Here is a 16,571-nt window from a genome sequence, read left to right as displayed (position 1 = left end):
TGAGTGATACTTTGCTGCCCATCTTTCCTGAGGATCCATGCTCTCTTACCACCCCGTGGACCTGTGATTGCAAAACTGGGGAAAAGCCTGTCCTTGCAGCAGAACCACAGAAGATACTGTATTTTTCCATCTATAAGACGCCCCCATGTACAGTGGTGCCTCGCAAGACGAAAAGAATCCGTTCCGCGAGTCTCTTCGTCTTGCGGTTTTTTCGTCTTGCGAAGCAAGCCCATTAGCGGCTTAGCGGATTAGCGCTATTAGCGGCTTAGCGGGCTTAGTGGATCAGCTGATAAGCGGCTTAGCGGATCAGTTGTTAAGCGGCTTAGCAGATCAGCTGATAAGCGGCTTAGGGCTTGGGAAAAAGGGGGGGAGGAAAAAAACCCCGCAGGAACTCACAAGACATTTTCGTCTTGTGAAGCAAGCCCATAGGAAATTCGTTTTGCGAAGCACCTCCAAAACGGAAAACTCTTTCGTCTAGCGGGTTTTCTGTCTTGCGAGGCATTCGTCTTGCGGGGAACCACTGTATAAGACGCCCCCCTATTTTGGGGGACCCTGATTTAAGAAAATGTTTCAGGAAAAACACCTAGTCTTATACATGGAAAAATACGGTAGTTCTTTAAGCAGAGGCTTGACAACCATATGTCAGGAGTGCTCTGATGGTGTTTCCTGCTTGGTAGGGGGTTGGACTCGATGGCCCTTGTGGTCTCTTCCAACTCTATGATTCCATGATTCTATGAAATCTGGCAGGCTTCATCCTCTCAGAAGGGGAGAACTATATCCAGTTCAGGCAGAAAGCGGAAAGGTTACACATTTTCCCTTTGCTTTGTTTTTAAAATCAAACTTTAAAAATGTCCTGTGCACACACACATAGAGAGAGACACCCCCCCCCCTGGATGTATCAAGCTTAATCCATTCTGAGGTTTATGTATTTCAACAACTTCTGTGGGGAAAAGAGAAGAAGACGACAAAGACGAAGATGAAGACGAAGAAGAAGAAGAGGAAGAAGAAGAAGAAGAAGTTGTTGTGTTGTAGCAGGCTTTTTTTAAAGATTCTCCATTATACTGAATATGGTGGAAGAATGAGCACAATTTTTAACAGATCTAGTTTGGCCCTGAATGACAAGTCAAATCGGAAGGACACAGAGTGACTCTGAAACACATGAGGATGATCCCCAAAGCTATGAGATGCAAGTCAAATCTTGAGCGCACTATGTACTCCGAAGGCCAGTATATATGGATTATTATTTTTTAAAGTTCAGCCTTTATTTGGAGTCCAAAGCTTTTATTTGGAGTGGAAGGCTGACCAAGGACTGACCCTTTCCACAAAGTAATCCAACCCCAGGTGTTTACAAGACTGAAAAGAATTTGGGAGCCCAGAGAGCAGGGAGAGACCCGCTTAAGGGGATAAAGCCCCACATGTCCCCCAGCCTTTGCCCCAAGAGAGCAGCATCGAATGAAAGAGGATTGAGCCACAATTACAGATTTGTTAACAATTCTACCAAATATCGAATGGCTTGAATGGCTCAAATACATGCCTATATCTGAAGTATACCTTAATTATTACTATTATTACTAAGGTAAAGGTAAAGGTACCCCTGCCCGTAGGGGCCAGTCTTGCCAGACTCTGGGGTTGTGCGCCCATCTCACTCAAGAGGCCAGGGGCCAGCGCTGTCCGAAGACACTTCCGGGTCACGTGGCCAGTGTGACATCGCTGCTCTGGCGAGCCAGAGCTGCACACGGAAACGCCGTTTACCTTCCCGCTAGAAAGCGGTCCCTATTTATCTACTGGCACCCGAGGGTGCTTTCGAACTGCTAGGTTGGCAGGCGCTGGGACCGAGCAACGGGAGCGCACCCCGCCGCGGGGATTCGAACCGCCGACCTTTCGATCGGCAAGCCCTAGGCGCTGAGGCATTTACCCACAGCGCCACCCGCGTCCCTTACTATTATTACTACCTTCAGACAAATATGGACTGTCTGAACAGGCTATTATATAGTGCTTATAACTGGGACGTGTCTCTGTGTCCGGCTTAGAGACAGCACAAAAACTCGAGTCACTCCACAATGTTGCAGGGTGTGGCCTCTTTGGGCACATCCATGATTGTACCACTGAATCATAGAGCTCCTACAATGCAGGAGTCTCAACTAAATCAAAGATGGCGGATGGCCATCCAACCTCTGCTTAAGGCTGATGCGAGTTGCAGTTCTAAACATCTGGAGGGCACTAGCTTGGCAGAGGCTGCTTTCATGGCTCTCTCCTTCCTAACCAGACTTACTCTGGGCAAAGTCATTCCAGGTCAAATCTTGTCTATGGCCTGAACTCATCTGAAATGAGCAAGAGGCCAGTGTTACCAACCTCGTTTGCCAGGTTATTTTATGCATTACAAGAGTTCACTGAAACACACTGCAGTGCCACAGAGTACAATTCCAGTACTTCAAGTCAAAAGCAGCTAATTGGATATTTTTTGAGAAATCTCATAATTTACCCAGACAACCAGTTGTTCTGAAGAAAGAGGATTTGGAAGGATCAAAGTGCTGGTCATTCTGTTGAGCCAACTGTTCCCTGTGCAAATAGTTAAATAGCTTTCCCAACAAGTTTCACAATACATTTAGGTACATTTCAAGGCAAATGACATTTCCCAGAAAAAAAAAACACATCTGTTTCGTTGTTCATACTTTATAGGAAACGCACCTTAAAGCAGAACTGCCCATATCTGCTAGCTCAAAATCCTGAAGTTGGTAGATATAAAGAATTTACCAGGTTCAAGGAGATACTATTAGTATATAAACCCCTTTAAAACTTGGGAACAGTTTACCTCCGAGATCACCCTACCCCACACGTGCCCACTTGACCACTTCGGTCAATGCAGAGGGCATGATTCAACCAGCATTAAGCATTTTTAAGAGTCCCTCTTGACGTCACTTTTTACTGCTAGTTAATGATTATTTATGGTAATGATGGTATTGGGGCAGTTATAAGTGATCCTTTCAATACTGTTTGCACCTGCAAAATTTTCCAGGTGTGCATACTGCTTTATTTCCTATCAATGTATTCTCCATAGCTGAAATTATGCAACTTTTCATGCTGTACGTGTTCCAGGAGTTTTCCTTGCTACTGTTTTTCTGTTATAGTGCAAGTGTGCTCCTCCAGACAATTGAGGTAACATTGGAATATTACAGAACTAATAAAGCAAAGTGGTGTGTGGACTTGCCCAGTATAAATTCATCACTAAGGCATTTATATTGCCTGAGTTATTCAAACAAAAGTTTGTTCCATTTCCCCAACATTTCCTAGCTGTTCATTTCTGCATTGTATCTGGGCTTTCACATGACACAAAAACCACCAGGAAAACTAATGGAATATAGCACACATTTAGCTCTAATTTGATTCCAGAAATAATCCATTTGTAGCCCTTTTAACGTGGAAAATCCCAGGAGAAAACTGAAAAATTTGGGGTGGGATGCTGGCATACAGTTACCTCCTGTTTTCATGAGGAAATCATAGGGGGAAAAGAGCACACATGTGCGGAAAGGTCATTGCTGTGCCACAATACTGGTGAAAATGAAATTTAGCACAGCATGCCAGTGTATTTGTCAAAAAGCCAAAATTCCACAGCACACCAGGTACTTAAGTACAAAAGCAACATTGTTAGAAAACAGGACAACTGGGGAAACTAATGCAACATTTGCCACATCTGAACGCACCCAAAATCCTCTAGAATACACTAGAACAAAAATGCCTCTCACTGATCTTTGTGGAAGAGTTGAAGTTTGTGTTGAAGCAACTCCTCTTTAAAGCAACCATGAAGATGACACATACTCTCAGAAAACTTATGCCTATTATAGTCAATGGTACTTCTTTCCAAGTAAAGAGGCAAGTAAGTGCTCTACTTCGGCTGGGTCACCCCTGATTAGTGATGCTGGCTTGACCATGCATCAGTCTGAAAGATCTGGAGGTTGCCAGGTCAAAAAGGCTGGAGTAGACACAGGGCCGTCTTACCCATAGGTGCCAGGGGTGCAGGACACCTGAGTGCCTGGCTCTCAGAGGCGCCAGGCTGAGAGTCTGGGGCCCAAGAGTTGAGTCCGGGGAAGAGCCCGCCCGTCGGTTGGAGTGCCATGGCAGGCTCTCTGCGTCACAAGTTTGGGGGGGCGAGCGAGATGCTAAGGCGGCAGGCCAGCTCTGCCCTACAGCGCGCCTGGGACTAGGCAACCTGGGGGGGGCGCACCGGGTGGATCTTTGCACCCCAGCGCCGCATATGCTTAAGACAGCCCTGAGTAGACAATATTTTGCATGCATACCTGCCCCCTATGAGCAAGTACCATAACCTGGCATTCGGCAGCTTTCTACATCCCCTAAATTCTAGTGCTAAAACATCTTTCTAAGCCCAGTTCCAACCAACAGAAAAGGCTTCACTGAATGCAACAGTTTGCAATAATGAGAGCAGGAACTGTAATCTTGACCTTCATTCTACACCCGCACAAGAAAAAGCATCAGAGGAACAAGTAAAACGAACAGGAAGCTGAATATTTAAAGATCTGTAAAACACACAGGTCACTCACGCAAAGGCTTCCCTCCTCTGAGTTAAAAGGGTCCGATTTTCATAGAAACAAGCACTCCGCCAAAAAGCTCTCAAGAAGGAAAACAAAAGACTCCAGAGCAGGTGTCTCTGTTTTGTTTTGTTTTTTAAACTAATGAAAGGGAGGAAGATCATATTTACAACAGTGAGCTCTTACCTTGAAAACAACTGATCTGGCTTTTTGACCTGATGTTTTTTAAGCCACGTGAAACAATTTGACAAGAAACTTGCATCACCTAAAAACTCAAGGAGCTAGTATGTGTAGACCCATGGAAAGCTGTAGTTTCCCCCAACCACTAGGCCATGTTACCTGGGCTAGCTTCCATTTAGTATTTTTTTAACCACCTGAAACTCATCCCCAGCTTTGCTAAAAGAAAAAACCTCTGCTATGTTTCTACTTACGTGTGTTCTTTACCTCGCAAGGAATATGCCTGTATGCCATCAGCCAGGAGACAGACCTGGGTATCTGCTTGATTTTATATTTTCAGAAATGGGGGGGGGGGAGAGAGGGGTCCGGCCACTCCTTCCTTACTTGCCCCACCAGTCCTGGGTGCAAACCAAGACTGAGATGGTAACCCAGGAGAGCCTAATCCTGTGTCCCAAAACTTCCATGGTCCAGAAGCACATTCAATAAAGTAAGAAACTGCTGTGGGCACCAAAAAAGAAAGAAAAAAGAAAAACCACCACACATCTCACAAAAGAAAACCTGAGAATATTCGGGATTACAACACATGCCACCCCCAAAACCACGGCAAAACACTTACATATGTCCTTAAACAAATAAATCACATACCAAAAAGAAAAAGGAAAGGCAGACATCCCAGACATCCTACCAACCCAAACAGCTCAATATTTAAAATTTAAAAAACTGGGACAGAAAGGGGTGTTAGGATTGCTATCTGCAACCAGACAGGTGATAATATAAACCTGCCCTAAAGGGTCATTGCAAACCTCACAACTAGAAAATCCACAGATAGCAATTTGAAGACTTGAAAACACAAGTATTATTATTTACAGTCTGTAACTCACTTTATGCCTTTGGCCTAGAGAGGTGGGATCTAAATAACAACTCTCCCCCGCCCAATACCAAAACACACAGAGGGAGAGACAAAAAACAGGACTTTCATAGGTCGCATTTGTACGGAGCAGGCAGATTATCCCCCCTTCCCATGGCTTTCAGATGCCAGCTTCAAGGTCAACACGACTTACCGGTACATGAATATGCTTTGACCAGTTGGGCTGCGCATGAGAGGCTGCTGTTTTCTGCTCCATGTAGAGGATCTTGAATTTGGGGGACAGGGGTGAGCGGAGGAGAGGATCCTCTCCCCGGGATAAAGGGTCCTCAAAATCCCATTTGGCATCGAGAAGTGTTGCTGCAGCAACCGCCCAGTCTGGGGACCAACTGCCATGGAATTCAAGGACAGGTGCTTAGGGCAAGGAAAGAGGGAGGTTGTGCCCCAGTATCTAGTGACCGGGATGGGGTTAGGGAGAGATGGTGCCAATGGACCAGCAGGCAAAAACCCTACCCTGATCTTCCACATGGAGAAAATATTTTCTGCTGTTAGAAAAAGCAGAGCAATCGGCAGGGAATTTCACCAAGCCACCTCAACCCCAAAGCAGGCTAGAGATAAACATTAGAATCACCTGCTGCCATGTTTATGCATCAAACTTGTATATTTTTTTCAGGGGTGGATGGGAGAAATGGCAGGAGTTGTTTGAGAAGTTGGCAGCACAGCTTTTGAACTTGGTCATTACCCTCCACCAGGCCATGCAGAAGAAGGGGGTGTATTCTGAAGAAAACCCACAAAATTGAATTACATTTTTATCTTGCTCACCTCATTTTGTCCTCACAACAGCTGCAAGTGGTAGATTAGGTTGAGACATGGCGACTGGCCACTGAGTGAGCTCTGCAGTGGAGGCAGAATTTGAACCCAGGTTTCTCAGGAACTACTCTAACCCTCCCGGCAACCATACAACACAGAGACAATTGTGTGCAAGCAACAGGTGGGGAGCTTGCTATTCACCTAGACACATGCAATCTGGGCCCTAGCATTTTTAAATCTGTGCTTTCAATTCCGGGCACCCAGTGTGTTTTGGTTTTGTTACATCTACATTGCTTTTGTTTTCATATTCTCTCCCCAATGCTTTTTAACATCTTTATGCGCCCCCTTGCCCAGATTATCCGGAGCTTTGGGCTGGGCTGTCACCAATATGCTGATGACACTCAGCTCTATCTGCTGATGGATGGCCACACTGACTCGGCCCTGAACACACTGACCAGATGTTTGGAAGCTGTGGCTGGATGGTTTCGTGGGAGCCGATTGAAACTAAATCCTTCGAAGACAGAGGTCCTATGGCTAGGTCGGGATGGCATGGGGATGAGGGACCAACTCCCTTCTCTTGCGGGGGCCCAATTAGTGCCATTGCCTTCCGTTAAGAGTTTGGGTGTAATCCTTGACGCCTCCCTTTCCATGGAGGCGCAAGTTACAGCAACAGCCAAGGCGACATTTTTCCACCTTCGCCGCATCAAGCAGTTGGTCCCTTACCTTTCCCGCCCCGACCTGGCCACAGTGATCCATGCGACGGTCATCTCCAGGCTTGACTACTGTAATTCGCTCTATGCGGGGCTGCCCTTGCAGCTGTCCCAGAAACTCCAGCGGGTGCAGAATGCTGCAGCGAGGCTCCTCACGGGGTCTCTGCCATGGGAGCATATTCACCCAGTGCTTTTCAAGCTGCACTGGCTCCCGGTGGAGTGCAGGGTCAGATTTAAGGTGCTGCTTTTGACCTTTAAAGCCCTTCACGGCCTAGGACCCTCGTACCTCCGGGACCGCCTCTCCTGGTATGCCCCACGGAGAGCCTCAAGGTCCATAAATAACAACACCCTAGTGGTCCCAGGCCCTAAGGAAGTTAGATTGGCTTCAACCAGAGCCAGGGCCTTTTCAACTCTGGCTCCGGCCTGGTGGAACGCTCTGCCTCATGAGACCAGGGCCCTGCAGGATCTGATTTCTTTCCGCAGGGCCTGTAAGACAGAGTTGTTCCGCCTGGCCTTTGGCTTGGAGCCAATTTGATTCCCTCCCTCTCTTTTCCCCCCCTTTCTTTTCCTTCTCCTCCTGCGATGAGGCTACATTTTAATATCTTAATGTTCCATTATTTTAATGTTGTATTTTATTTTGTTTTTAAGTTGTAATCATTCATCTTGTTTTTATTATTGCTTGTAAGCCGCTCTGAGCCCGGCCTTGGCTGGGGACAGCGGGGTATAAATAAAAAATTATTATTATTATTATTATTATTATTATTATTATTATTATTATTATATCATCTCACTTCTTTGTATTTAAATTGCTTTCATCCCCAATGTATTCTAAAATGCCCTATTCATTCATTAGCTATATTTCTGTTACTGCCCTTCATCCAATATCCTACAGTATTCACGGGGAGCATTCGCAAGACACATGTACACACTGCAGCCAACACACTAATGTGTTGCAACACATAGGACTCAGCTAAACAGCTGCAAATATAATGTTTAAATTGCGTTTTAAGTGCATTATACAAATTTGGCACAACATGGCAATGGTGAGCTTATGGCAAATTCAATATATATTTTTAAAACTTTTTTTTTTTTTTTTTTAAAAAGTATTTTCACAGCATTTTTTATGTGTGTCCAGATCCCACCACAGTTTGGAAAGCTCTGTATTAAAACAACAATAAATAATGTCATGGGAAAGCACTCAAGTGAAATGGATAAATAAATACAACAAAAAGGGTTGTGGAGGAAGTCTGATTGAGAAGTCTGTCCCCCTTTCATCCTTGATGTGCTAAGCAAAGTTATTGAAGGGTAAAGTCAACACCTTTTCTCTCAAGGAGCAAAAGTAGTTCCGTAGCAGAGAACATGTTTTGAAAGCAGAAGATTGCAGGGAATCTCCAGTCAAAGGATCTCACGTACCAGGCAAAAGGAAAAACCCTTCTATGAACACAAAGAGCTGTGGCCTGTCAGGCAATGTTTCTCAAGCTTGAGTCCCCAGCTGTTGCTGGACTACAACTCCCACCATCCCTGACCACTGGTCCTGTTAGCTAGGGATGATGGGAGTTGTAGTCCCACAGCAGCTGAGGACCCAAGTACAGTGGTACCTCAGGTTAAGTACTTAATTTGTTCTGAAGTCCGTTTTTAACCCGAAACTGTGCTTAACCTGAGGTACCACTTTCGCTAATGGGGCCTTCCACTGCTGCACGATTTCTGTTCTCATCCTGAAGCAAAGTTCTTAACCCGAGGTAATATTTCTGGGTTAGCGGAGTCTGTAACCTGAACCGTCTGTAACCTGAAGCGTATGTAACGCGAGGTACCACTGTATGAGTAACAATGGTAGACAATACGGAGATAGACAGACAAATAGTCTGACCAGGTATAAGCCAGCTTCCTATGCACTCTGCATAAGCCTGGAGAGCTGTCCACAACTTCACTTTGAATTCAGTGCCAAGCTTAAAAGCAGGTTCTAGAGTGCGTTAGCAAGGCTAATGCTGTTTTCAAATAAATGAAGCTGTTTTCAAATAAAAGCAAATGTATACAATTTCACTGGCTTAGCATATATCTTGAATAACTGGCTTTCTGTTCCAGAGAACTGAGACATGCAATGACTCATTCGTAATGCTGGGATTCCTTCCTGAAAAGTTCAATCAGTGCAACATTGCCCCTATTATTATGTATTCAGGCTGCATTTATTGAATTTTAGCCTGCTACCCAACTGTTAAAGGCCTAAGAGCCATACCAGGTAAAAGAGTGGTGTCTGCAGCTGAGGCGTTGCCAGATCTGATAAGACACTGCAATACAGTGGTACCTTGGGTTAAGAACTTAATTCATTCTGGAGGTCCGTTCTTAACCTGAAACTGTGCTTAACCTGAGGTACCACTTTAGCTAACGGGCCTCCCGCTGCCACCGTGCCACTGGAGGACGATTTCTGTTCTCATCCTGAAGCAAAGTCCAAGGTACTATTTCTGGGTTAGCGGAGTCTGTAACCTGAAGCGTCTGTAACCTGAAGTGTATGTAACCCAAGGTACCACTGTACTGGTCACAGAAATCTGTAACTTGTTTTTTTAGCACAGCAATTTTAAAGCTACTAGCCCAGCTCTAAAATGGAAATGGAAAATGAGCAAAATCCCATAGCTTAACATGATTGATTTCAAAACAAAATAGAAGAAAGCAACAAATGCTACAACCCAGAGCCATTCAATTAAGCATTGGAAGATTCAGGGCAGACGACAGTAAGGACATCCACACAAGAGCACAGTTAAACTATGAAATTTGTTATTACAAGATGTACTGGTGGCCCCAAGACTAGATGATTTTAATAGACAGTTAGCAACAAACTCATAACCACAATGGCTATGTTATAACAACACTGTCAGAGGCAATGAGCCTCTGGATCTCAACTTTTTGGAATCATAACTTGGGAGAGCGCTGTAACACCTGGTTGCCCACTTTGGGAACCCAAGCTAGACAAGATGGCCCTTTGACCTAATCCAGTATTTCTCATACACTCTTAAAACATAGGTAAAGGTAAAGGGACCCCTGACCATTAGGTCCAGTCATGACCGACTCTGGGGTTGCAGAGTACAGCTTCCGGGTCATGTGGCCAGCATGACTAAGCCGCTTCTGGCAAACTAGAACAGCGCACGGAAACACTGTTTACCTTCCCGCCAGAGCGGTACCTATTTATCTACTTGCACTTTGACGTGCTTTTGAACTACTAGGAGCAGGGACTGAGCAACGGGAGCTCACCCCGTCACAGGGATTCGAACCACCGACCTTCTGATTGGGAAGTCCTAGGCTCTGTGGTTTAACCCACAGCACCACCCGCGTCCCTAAAACATACTATGCTGTATTTTAAACACTAAACACATAGCAGTAAATCTTCTCAGCTTTGGAAGCCAATTTTACAGTGTTTGAATTGCCACTTTTTAATGCTTTCGTTTTTTTAAAAAAATGTGTGTGCGCACACACACACACACACACACAAAATCTCTCCATGCATACACATAGTCCTAAGAAGAAACGACATTTAATACAATTACCTAAGCAGTCAACTCCTAACCATGCCTAATTAAACTCAATGAGGCTAACACCCAGGTAAGTGATGTTAGGATTGTGGCCTTATTCAGGATCAGCTCTGATACATTAGTCAGTCAAATATCACTGCAAACCAGTCAACACACTAATCCAACGTGTTTTAGTAAATCCCGTTACCTAAGTGAAACTCTGGCTTCTGCTAACTGGCATTCATTTTTTACCTTCCCCCTTGCTTCCATTCGCCCTTCCAGAAACGTCTGCATTTTAAAAACAACATATTGTTCTCTGCTGCATACTTTCCAGAGCAAACGCTGTAATTCTGAAACACCAGTTAATTTGCAAATGCAATGGCTAAGCAGAAAAGCCAGTGAATACATTTGGGCTTACTGCCATAGACCACACCTTCAACCAAGTTTCTGGGGTGAAGCAGAATTCCATTTCAAGACAACGAAATGAACCAACAATCTTCTATACAGAGGTGGTACTCCATAAAATAAATAAGGAACTAAAATGCTGTGTGGTTTGTTGTTTTTAAAAAAGCAGGCAGTAAGCAGGAAAAAACAGGCTTTTGCACAAAGCTGAGCAAAGATCAAATTACATTGGGCTCGGAAAGGCATTCTGTTTAAAAAAGCACCTTCCAAAAGGGAGGGGAGGGGCTTGTGACCTCAACAGTTTGACTTCTGTAGCAAGCCTAGTTGACCTTAAGGTTGCAACCTTCTGTACACCCAACCAACCACAAAGGAGCAAGCCCGGCAGGTCTCAGTGGGACAAACTCACAAGTAAACATGCAGAGGATCAGGCTGCCTGGGCTGTAATCCTTAAAACACTCCCTTCAAAAGTCTGCTGCAGGAAAAAATAAACCGAGAGATGCAGTACCTTGCAAGAGGCAGTCTTGCCATCTTGTACACAAACCCCTATCAGAACTATACAAGATGCAAATACAGTAGTTATATGATCTCACCATGACAGGGGCCCCCTTTTAACCCCTGTGTGTCTGTCAGAAATACCTGCAGAAGGCCGTGAAGCTGCAGGCAAGTTATTTTAGCATTCTTCAGACTCTTATTATTAACAGAAACCTGCTCCACAGGTTTTGTTCTGATGGGCTTTTCTGGGTGGATGAAATGGTCTCTGCCATGGGAATCTAATTTGTACTGGTGTTTTTTTATTTAAAAAAATGCTGTTTGTTTGTTTTTTGCTATGTGTATTATACAGCACCTTGAGACGCTTGCATACAAGGTGATTCATTAATACATAATAATTATATGGTATATAAATATTCATTTTTAAAAGCCAGTTGTAAAAATGCTGCAACAACAATAATAATAATAATAATAATAATTTATTAAATTTCTATATAAAAACAGTGTAAAACCCCAAAAGCTCACAACATAGCAACAAATGAAAATAATACCCTCACAGAAGGCCATAGATTGTTTAATTAGCCAAAAGCCTGGGAGAAGAGGAATTTTTTTGCATGGCGCCTAAAGATAGGTAAGAAAGGTGCCAGGTGAGGCTCCCTGGTGAGAGCATACCGCAAGCGGGAGCCACCCAAGAAAAGGCCTGGTCTCGTGTTGCCACCCTCCTGACCTCTCATGATGGGGCACATGAAAAAGGGCCCCATATGGTCAGTTCATATGGGGAGAGGTGACCCTCGAGGTATTGCTGTCCTGAGCCATTTAAGGCTTTATAAGTCAAAACCAGCACTGTGAATTAGGCCCGGAAACTAATTGCCACCCAGTGCAGTTGGACCAAGACCAGTATAATATGATCAAATCGCCTTGTCCCAAGAAACCTGGCCGCCTAATTCTGCACCAGCTGGTGTCTTCAAACCCTCTTCAGAGGCAGGCCCACATATAACACATTGCAGTTATTCAACCTGGAGGTTACTGGAGCACAAACAACCAAAGTTAGGCTTTCCCTGACCAGACAGGGACATGGCTGATCCACCAGCCGAAGCTGACGGAAGGCAGTCTGTGGCCACCTGAATGTCAAGTGATGGATCCAGGAGTACCTCCAGGCTGCATAACCTTCAGAGCAAGTGTAACCCCATCAAGAGCAGGCAACCTCCCACCCATCCAGTCTAGGGAACCACCCATTCACAGTGCCCAATCTTATCTGGATTGAGCTTCAGTTTGTTGGCTTTCCCTCGGTCTATTGCTGAGGCAAGACAAGGGTCCAGCACTTCCACTGCCTCACCTGCAGGTATAACATCATCTCTCTGGGAAAGCCTGGATAACGGAAAATACAAAGTTTTAGAAGACAAAGGATAGTCATTAACATCCTGTGTTTCTTATGCACCTCTCTTAATTCCTACAGGTGGTGGTAAACCACAGGGCAGGTGATACTGTGCTAGTTATTAGCATCATTTTCCAATTACCATAAATAAGCAAACTTTCCCTTGTTAAATATGTATCCAGAACGCACTGGGAGCATGCCAGTTCTTGCAGGGGTGTATGTGCATGAATGCAGGCATGCGTATGAATGAAGAGTTGCCTTTCAGTATTAATACTCTGTCCTGAACCAGGCTTGCAAATGGTTGCTAGCCTTGGCTGCCTCCAGCTTTATGAAAGCAGGGGTTCACCACCACTACCCCAACCCATTTATACCAGAAGTAAAAAAGTACTGCAATCCAATACATGTCCGCTCAAAATAAAGTCCAATTGAGTTCAGTGGGAGCGGCCTTCCAGGTGTAACACTGCAGTGTAGCACACACGCACACAGAGAAGTATGGCAGACTGGTTGCTAAAAATGTTTCCTTGGCTAGCAAGCACTGCGCACTTGCAAAGACACTCTAATCCCTGTGGTGTTTGTTGTAGCTGCCATTGAATAAATGCTTCCCAGTATTTGGATGCTGGAGCTGCTGAACCTATACAGCTCTCGTTACTGAACTCTGCTTATAAAAGAAGCCAAAAGATAAACCATGATATCCTCTTCCTGTGCTATATTAGCAGCTGCGCATTGTCCGGCCAGCTATAATGACCTTTCAGTCTCATGTATTTGTGAACTGGAGCCTGGGATAAAGATATTGGCAGTAACTTGAGCATAGGTGTGAAATGCCTGCAGAATTCAACTCATGGCTGCCTCTTTCCTGGGTCTAGTGAAATGAAGACAGGGAGGGAAAGTTCTGTGGTCCTCCGGATGTTACTGGACTCCCAACTCCCAACAGGGGTGAGGCGTGCTGCTTTTATTTTATTTTATTAATTTTTAAAAATGGTATAAACTTGTGTCATTTAAAAAAAATATCAAAGCAGTTTACAGCAATACAAACAAAACCTTGCAAAAAAGAAGAAGTTAAAAGCAGGTAAAAATAGTTTAGCAACGACTGCAGGACCACAGGTTACCTGAGCTAGCAAAGGACGATGCAGATCTCCTTGCTATTAAACAGCTTCATCTCATTCCTGCAGCTCAAGCAGCTGAAAAATGCACAGGCCCATCGAGATTTTTCTTTTTCTGTTCAGCTGGCAACCCTAAAATAATAACAAATGCTTCTCCAAGGAGATGTTGACCACTCCCAGTCTACCATTTTAGAACTGTCCATGATACAATTGGTTTGTGTATTCCTTGACCGACCACACTTATCTCTATTTGTACTGACTTCGTTGGGAATCGCTTTGCATTATAGAAATCAATGTTTCCCAAATCTCTGGTACCTGCCCACCCCACCAAATCGAAAGATATAATTCATTCTCAAAACCAGAAGAGGTTTTGATCAGATGCCTAGGAATGGAGAACAAACCAATGGACAACAAGCCTATTGATACCTACTAGTCATGATGGTTGCATAATACTCTCCAGTGTCAGAGGCAATCTGCCACTAAATCAGAGTTGCTGTGACCGAGTTACTGTGACTTTGCTTGAGGGCTTCCTGCATTATTGTGACCATTAGCAGAGTCCATACCCAGAAAACAAAATTGACTGGCCAGCAAGACCAGGTGAGGGGGACCTGATGGGTCCCTTAGTGAGACGGGCTCCAGAATATTAAATGGATGGGACTAATAGTGGGTCCAACGGTCAAGGTTTCTGCTCATGATGTGGAGGGAGGTGAGGGGTAGATGTGGCTTGTCAATCTGGGAAGGTAGCCCATCCTAAATCCACTGCCTTGTGGGACATCTTCAAAAGAAGAAAAGGCTAAGGAGTAAACCTTACACAAATCCAGAGTGGAATCCCTAAGACAGTTGGATGGTGTCTTGTATGCCTCCTTCCAGCCACTCCTGCAGCCAAGCTGATGCCAAATGTCTTGCTCTTCTTTTCTTTGGACCACATCAGCGAGGCCGAGAGGAGGGTCTTGTCCTGGGCAGCCCAGGACCCCCCTTCACACTGCCCAGGCTTGTGCCCCAGGGAAGTCACTTTGGTGTTGCTAATGCAGCAGTATGGTTTCACCCTGGAGGCAAACTCCACTGTCTCTCGAGACAGACGGATGCCAGCGATCTAGCAGAGCTCACCTTCCCCCTTTTAGAGTGTGTTCAGCTCAAAGGAGCCCACTTCCTGTGCTCCTTGAATGAGTGGCTTGCAAATACAAGCCATCCTTCTCTACACCAGGAGAACATGTTAGCAAAGCAACCCTAACCGTATCTACTGAGAAATAAATCCTACTAAGTTCAATAGTGTTTTCTCTTATCAAAGAGGAGGTGGGATTGCAGCCAAAGAAACCTAAGAACAGAAGAAGAACCCTGGTGGGTCAGGGCAAGGGGTCCCATTCAGTCCAGCATCCTGTTCTCACAGTGGTCAGCCAGATGCAATGAGGACAGAATGCAAACAAGCAGTAGAATCGGACCTCAGTGGAGGCTAAGAGCAAGGAAGGTCTAAAAGGTAAAAGTAAAGTACCACTGGAGGGTTAAGTCCAGTCAAAGGCGACTATGGGGTTGCGCCACTCATCTCAATTTCAGGCCAAGGGAGCCGCCATTTGTCCACAGACAGTTTTCTAAGTCATGTGGCCAGCATGACTAACTGCTACTGGCACACGAAGGACCGTGACGAGTGCCAGAAGGCACGGAAACGCCATTTACCTTCCTGCCACAGTGGTACCTTTTTTATCTACTTGCACTGGCATGCTTTTGAACTGCTAGGTTGGTAGGAGTAGGGACAGAGCAACAGGAGCTCACCCCGTTGTGGGGATTCAAACCGCCGATCAGCAAGCCCAAGAGGCTCAGTAGTGGACAAGTTGTATTTATACAGAGCAATCTCTGGGCAACCTACAATCAATTTAAACCAAAACCAAACACACACATTGTTAAAAACAATGGCTATGAAGAACTAACAATAAATTAACCACCAGCCAGCACAGAACTTATCAACAAAAACCATCAGTGTAAAACAATTAGCAAATCAGCAGCAATAGCAAACATCAAAATACAATAAAGAAAAAGGAAACGAGCAACATTTACAGTTGTTTTTTATTTATTTAGACAAAACTGGGGCAATGTTTTTAATCACTCAGTTCTGCTGATAAATAATAACTAGTTTTGATAAGGAAATGTTTTTGGTTTACGGTAATTTTAAATGCATTTTTAAAAAAGTTTTAAAATGTGCTAATGGCTTGTAACATAACATTTTGAAACAAAACAAAAAACAAAAGACCTGCCCCTTTTGGCTCCTATGAAACAATCCTCTAAGCAGTTTGATTATAAATTTGTTTGCACCTTGGCTATACAAACTTAAGTCCTCCTCATAAGTCCTCAAAGCGGAAAGTGGAGAAATTCTGGACCTATGCTATGTTTTTTAAAAATGTAAATGTGCTGCTGCATTTTACCGTAATTGAAAGAGTTTATAGCCAGGAAACACAGCTATATTTGAAATGCATTGTTAAGACCAAAATATAGGCTGCAATCCAACTCACACTTACCTGGGAGTAAGCCACATTGAAACAACTGGGACTTATCCCCAAGTAAACTTGCATAGCTTGCTCAGATAACAAGTGGTTTCATTGCAATTTCA

General features: G+C 44.5%; 1 protein-coding gene across 14 annotated transcripts in view; it reads right to left on the bottom strand.

Annotated features, from left to right (window-relative positions):
• The window catches only part of ATP11C (ATPase phospholipid transporting 11C (ATP11C blood group)), a 103,406-nt gene that overhangs the window by 67,621 nt on the left and 19,214 nt on the right, over window positions 1-16,571 (bottom strand). For 5 of the 14 annotated variants that reach the window (XR_014560303.1, XR_014560304.1, XM_083722728.1 and 2 more), the window contains exon 1: window positions 5,783-5,964. The exons of 7 other annotated variants lie outside the window; for them this stretch is intronic. Coding sequence is in view for 5 of the 7 variants with exons in the window: in XM_083722728.1 (XP_083578854.1) it covers window positions 5,783-5,845 (63 nt within the window). In the remaining 2 variants the exon portion in view is untranslated. Of the gene's footprint in view, window positions 1-5,782; window positions 5,965-11,024; window positions 11,265-16,571 lie in introns of those variants that run through there. 2 more of the 14 variants (XM_083722727.1, XM_083722724.1) reach the window with 2 other exon arrangements.

This window comes from Podarcis gaigeae (assembly GCF_964106915.1).
Source record: "Podarcis gaigeae genome assembly, chromosome: Z".
Classification (NCBI taxonomy): domain Eukaryota; kingdom Metazoa; phylum Chordata; class Lepidosauria; order Squamata; family Lacertidae; genus Podarcis; species Podarcis gaigeae.
The sequence above is the reverse complement of the archived record's forward strand: the minus strand, read 5'-3'. Positions and strand labels throughout refer to the sequence as shown.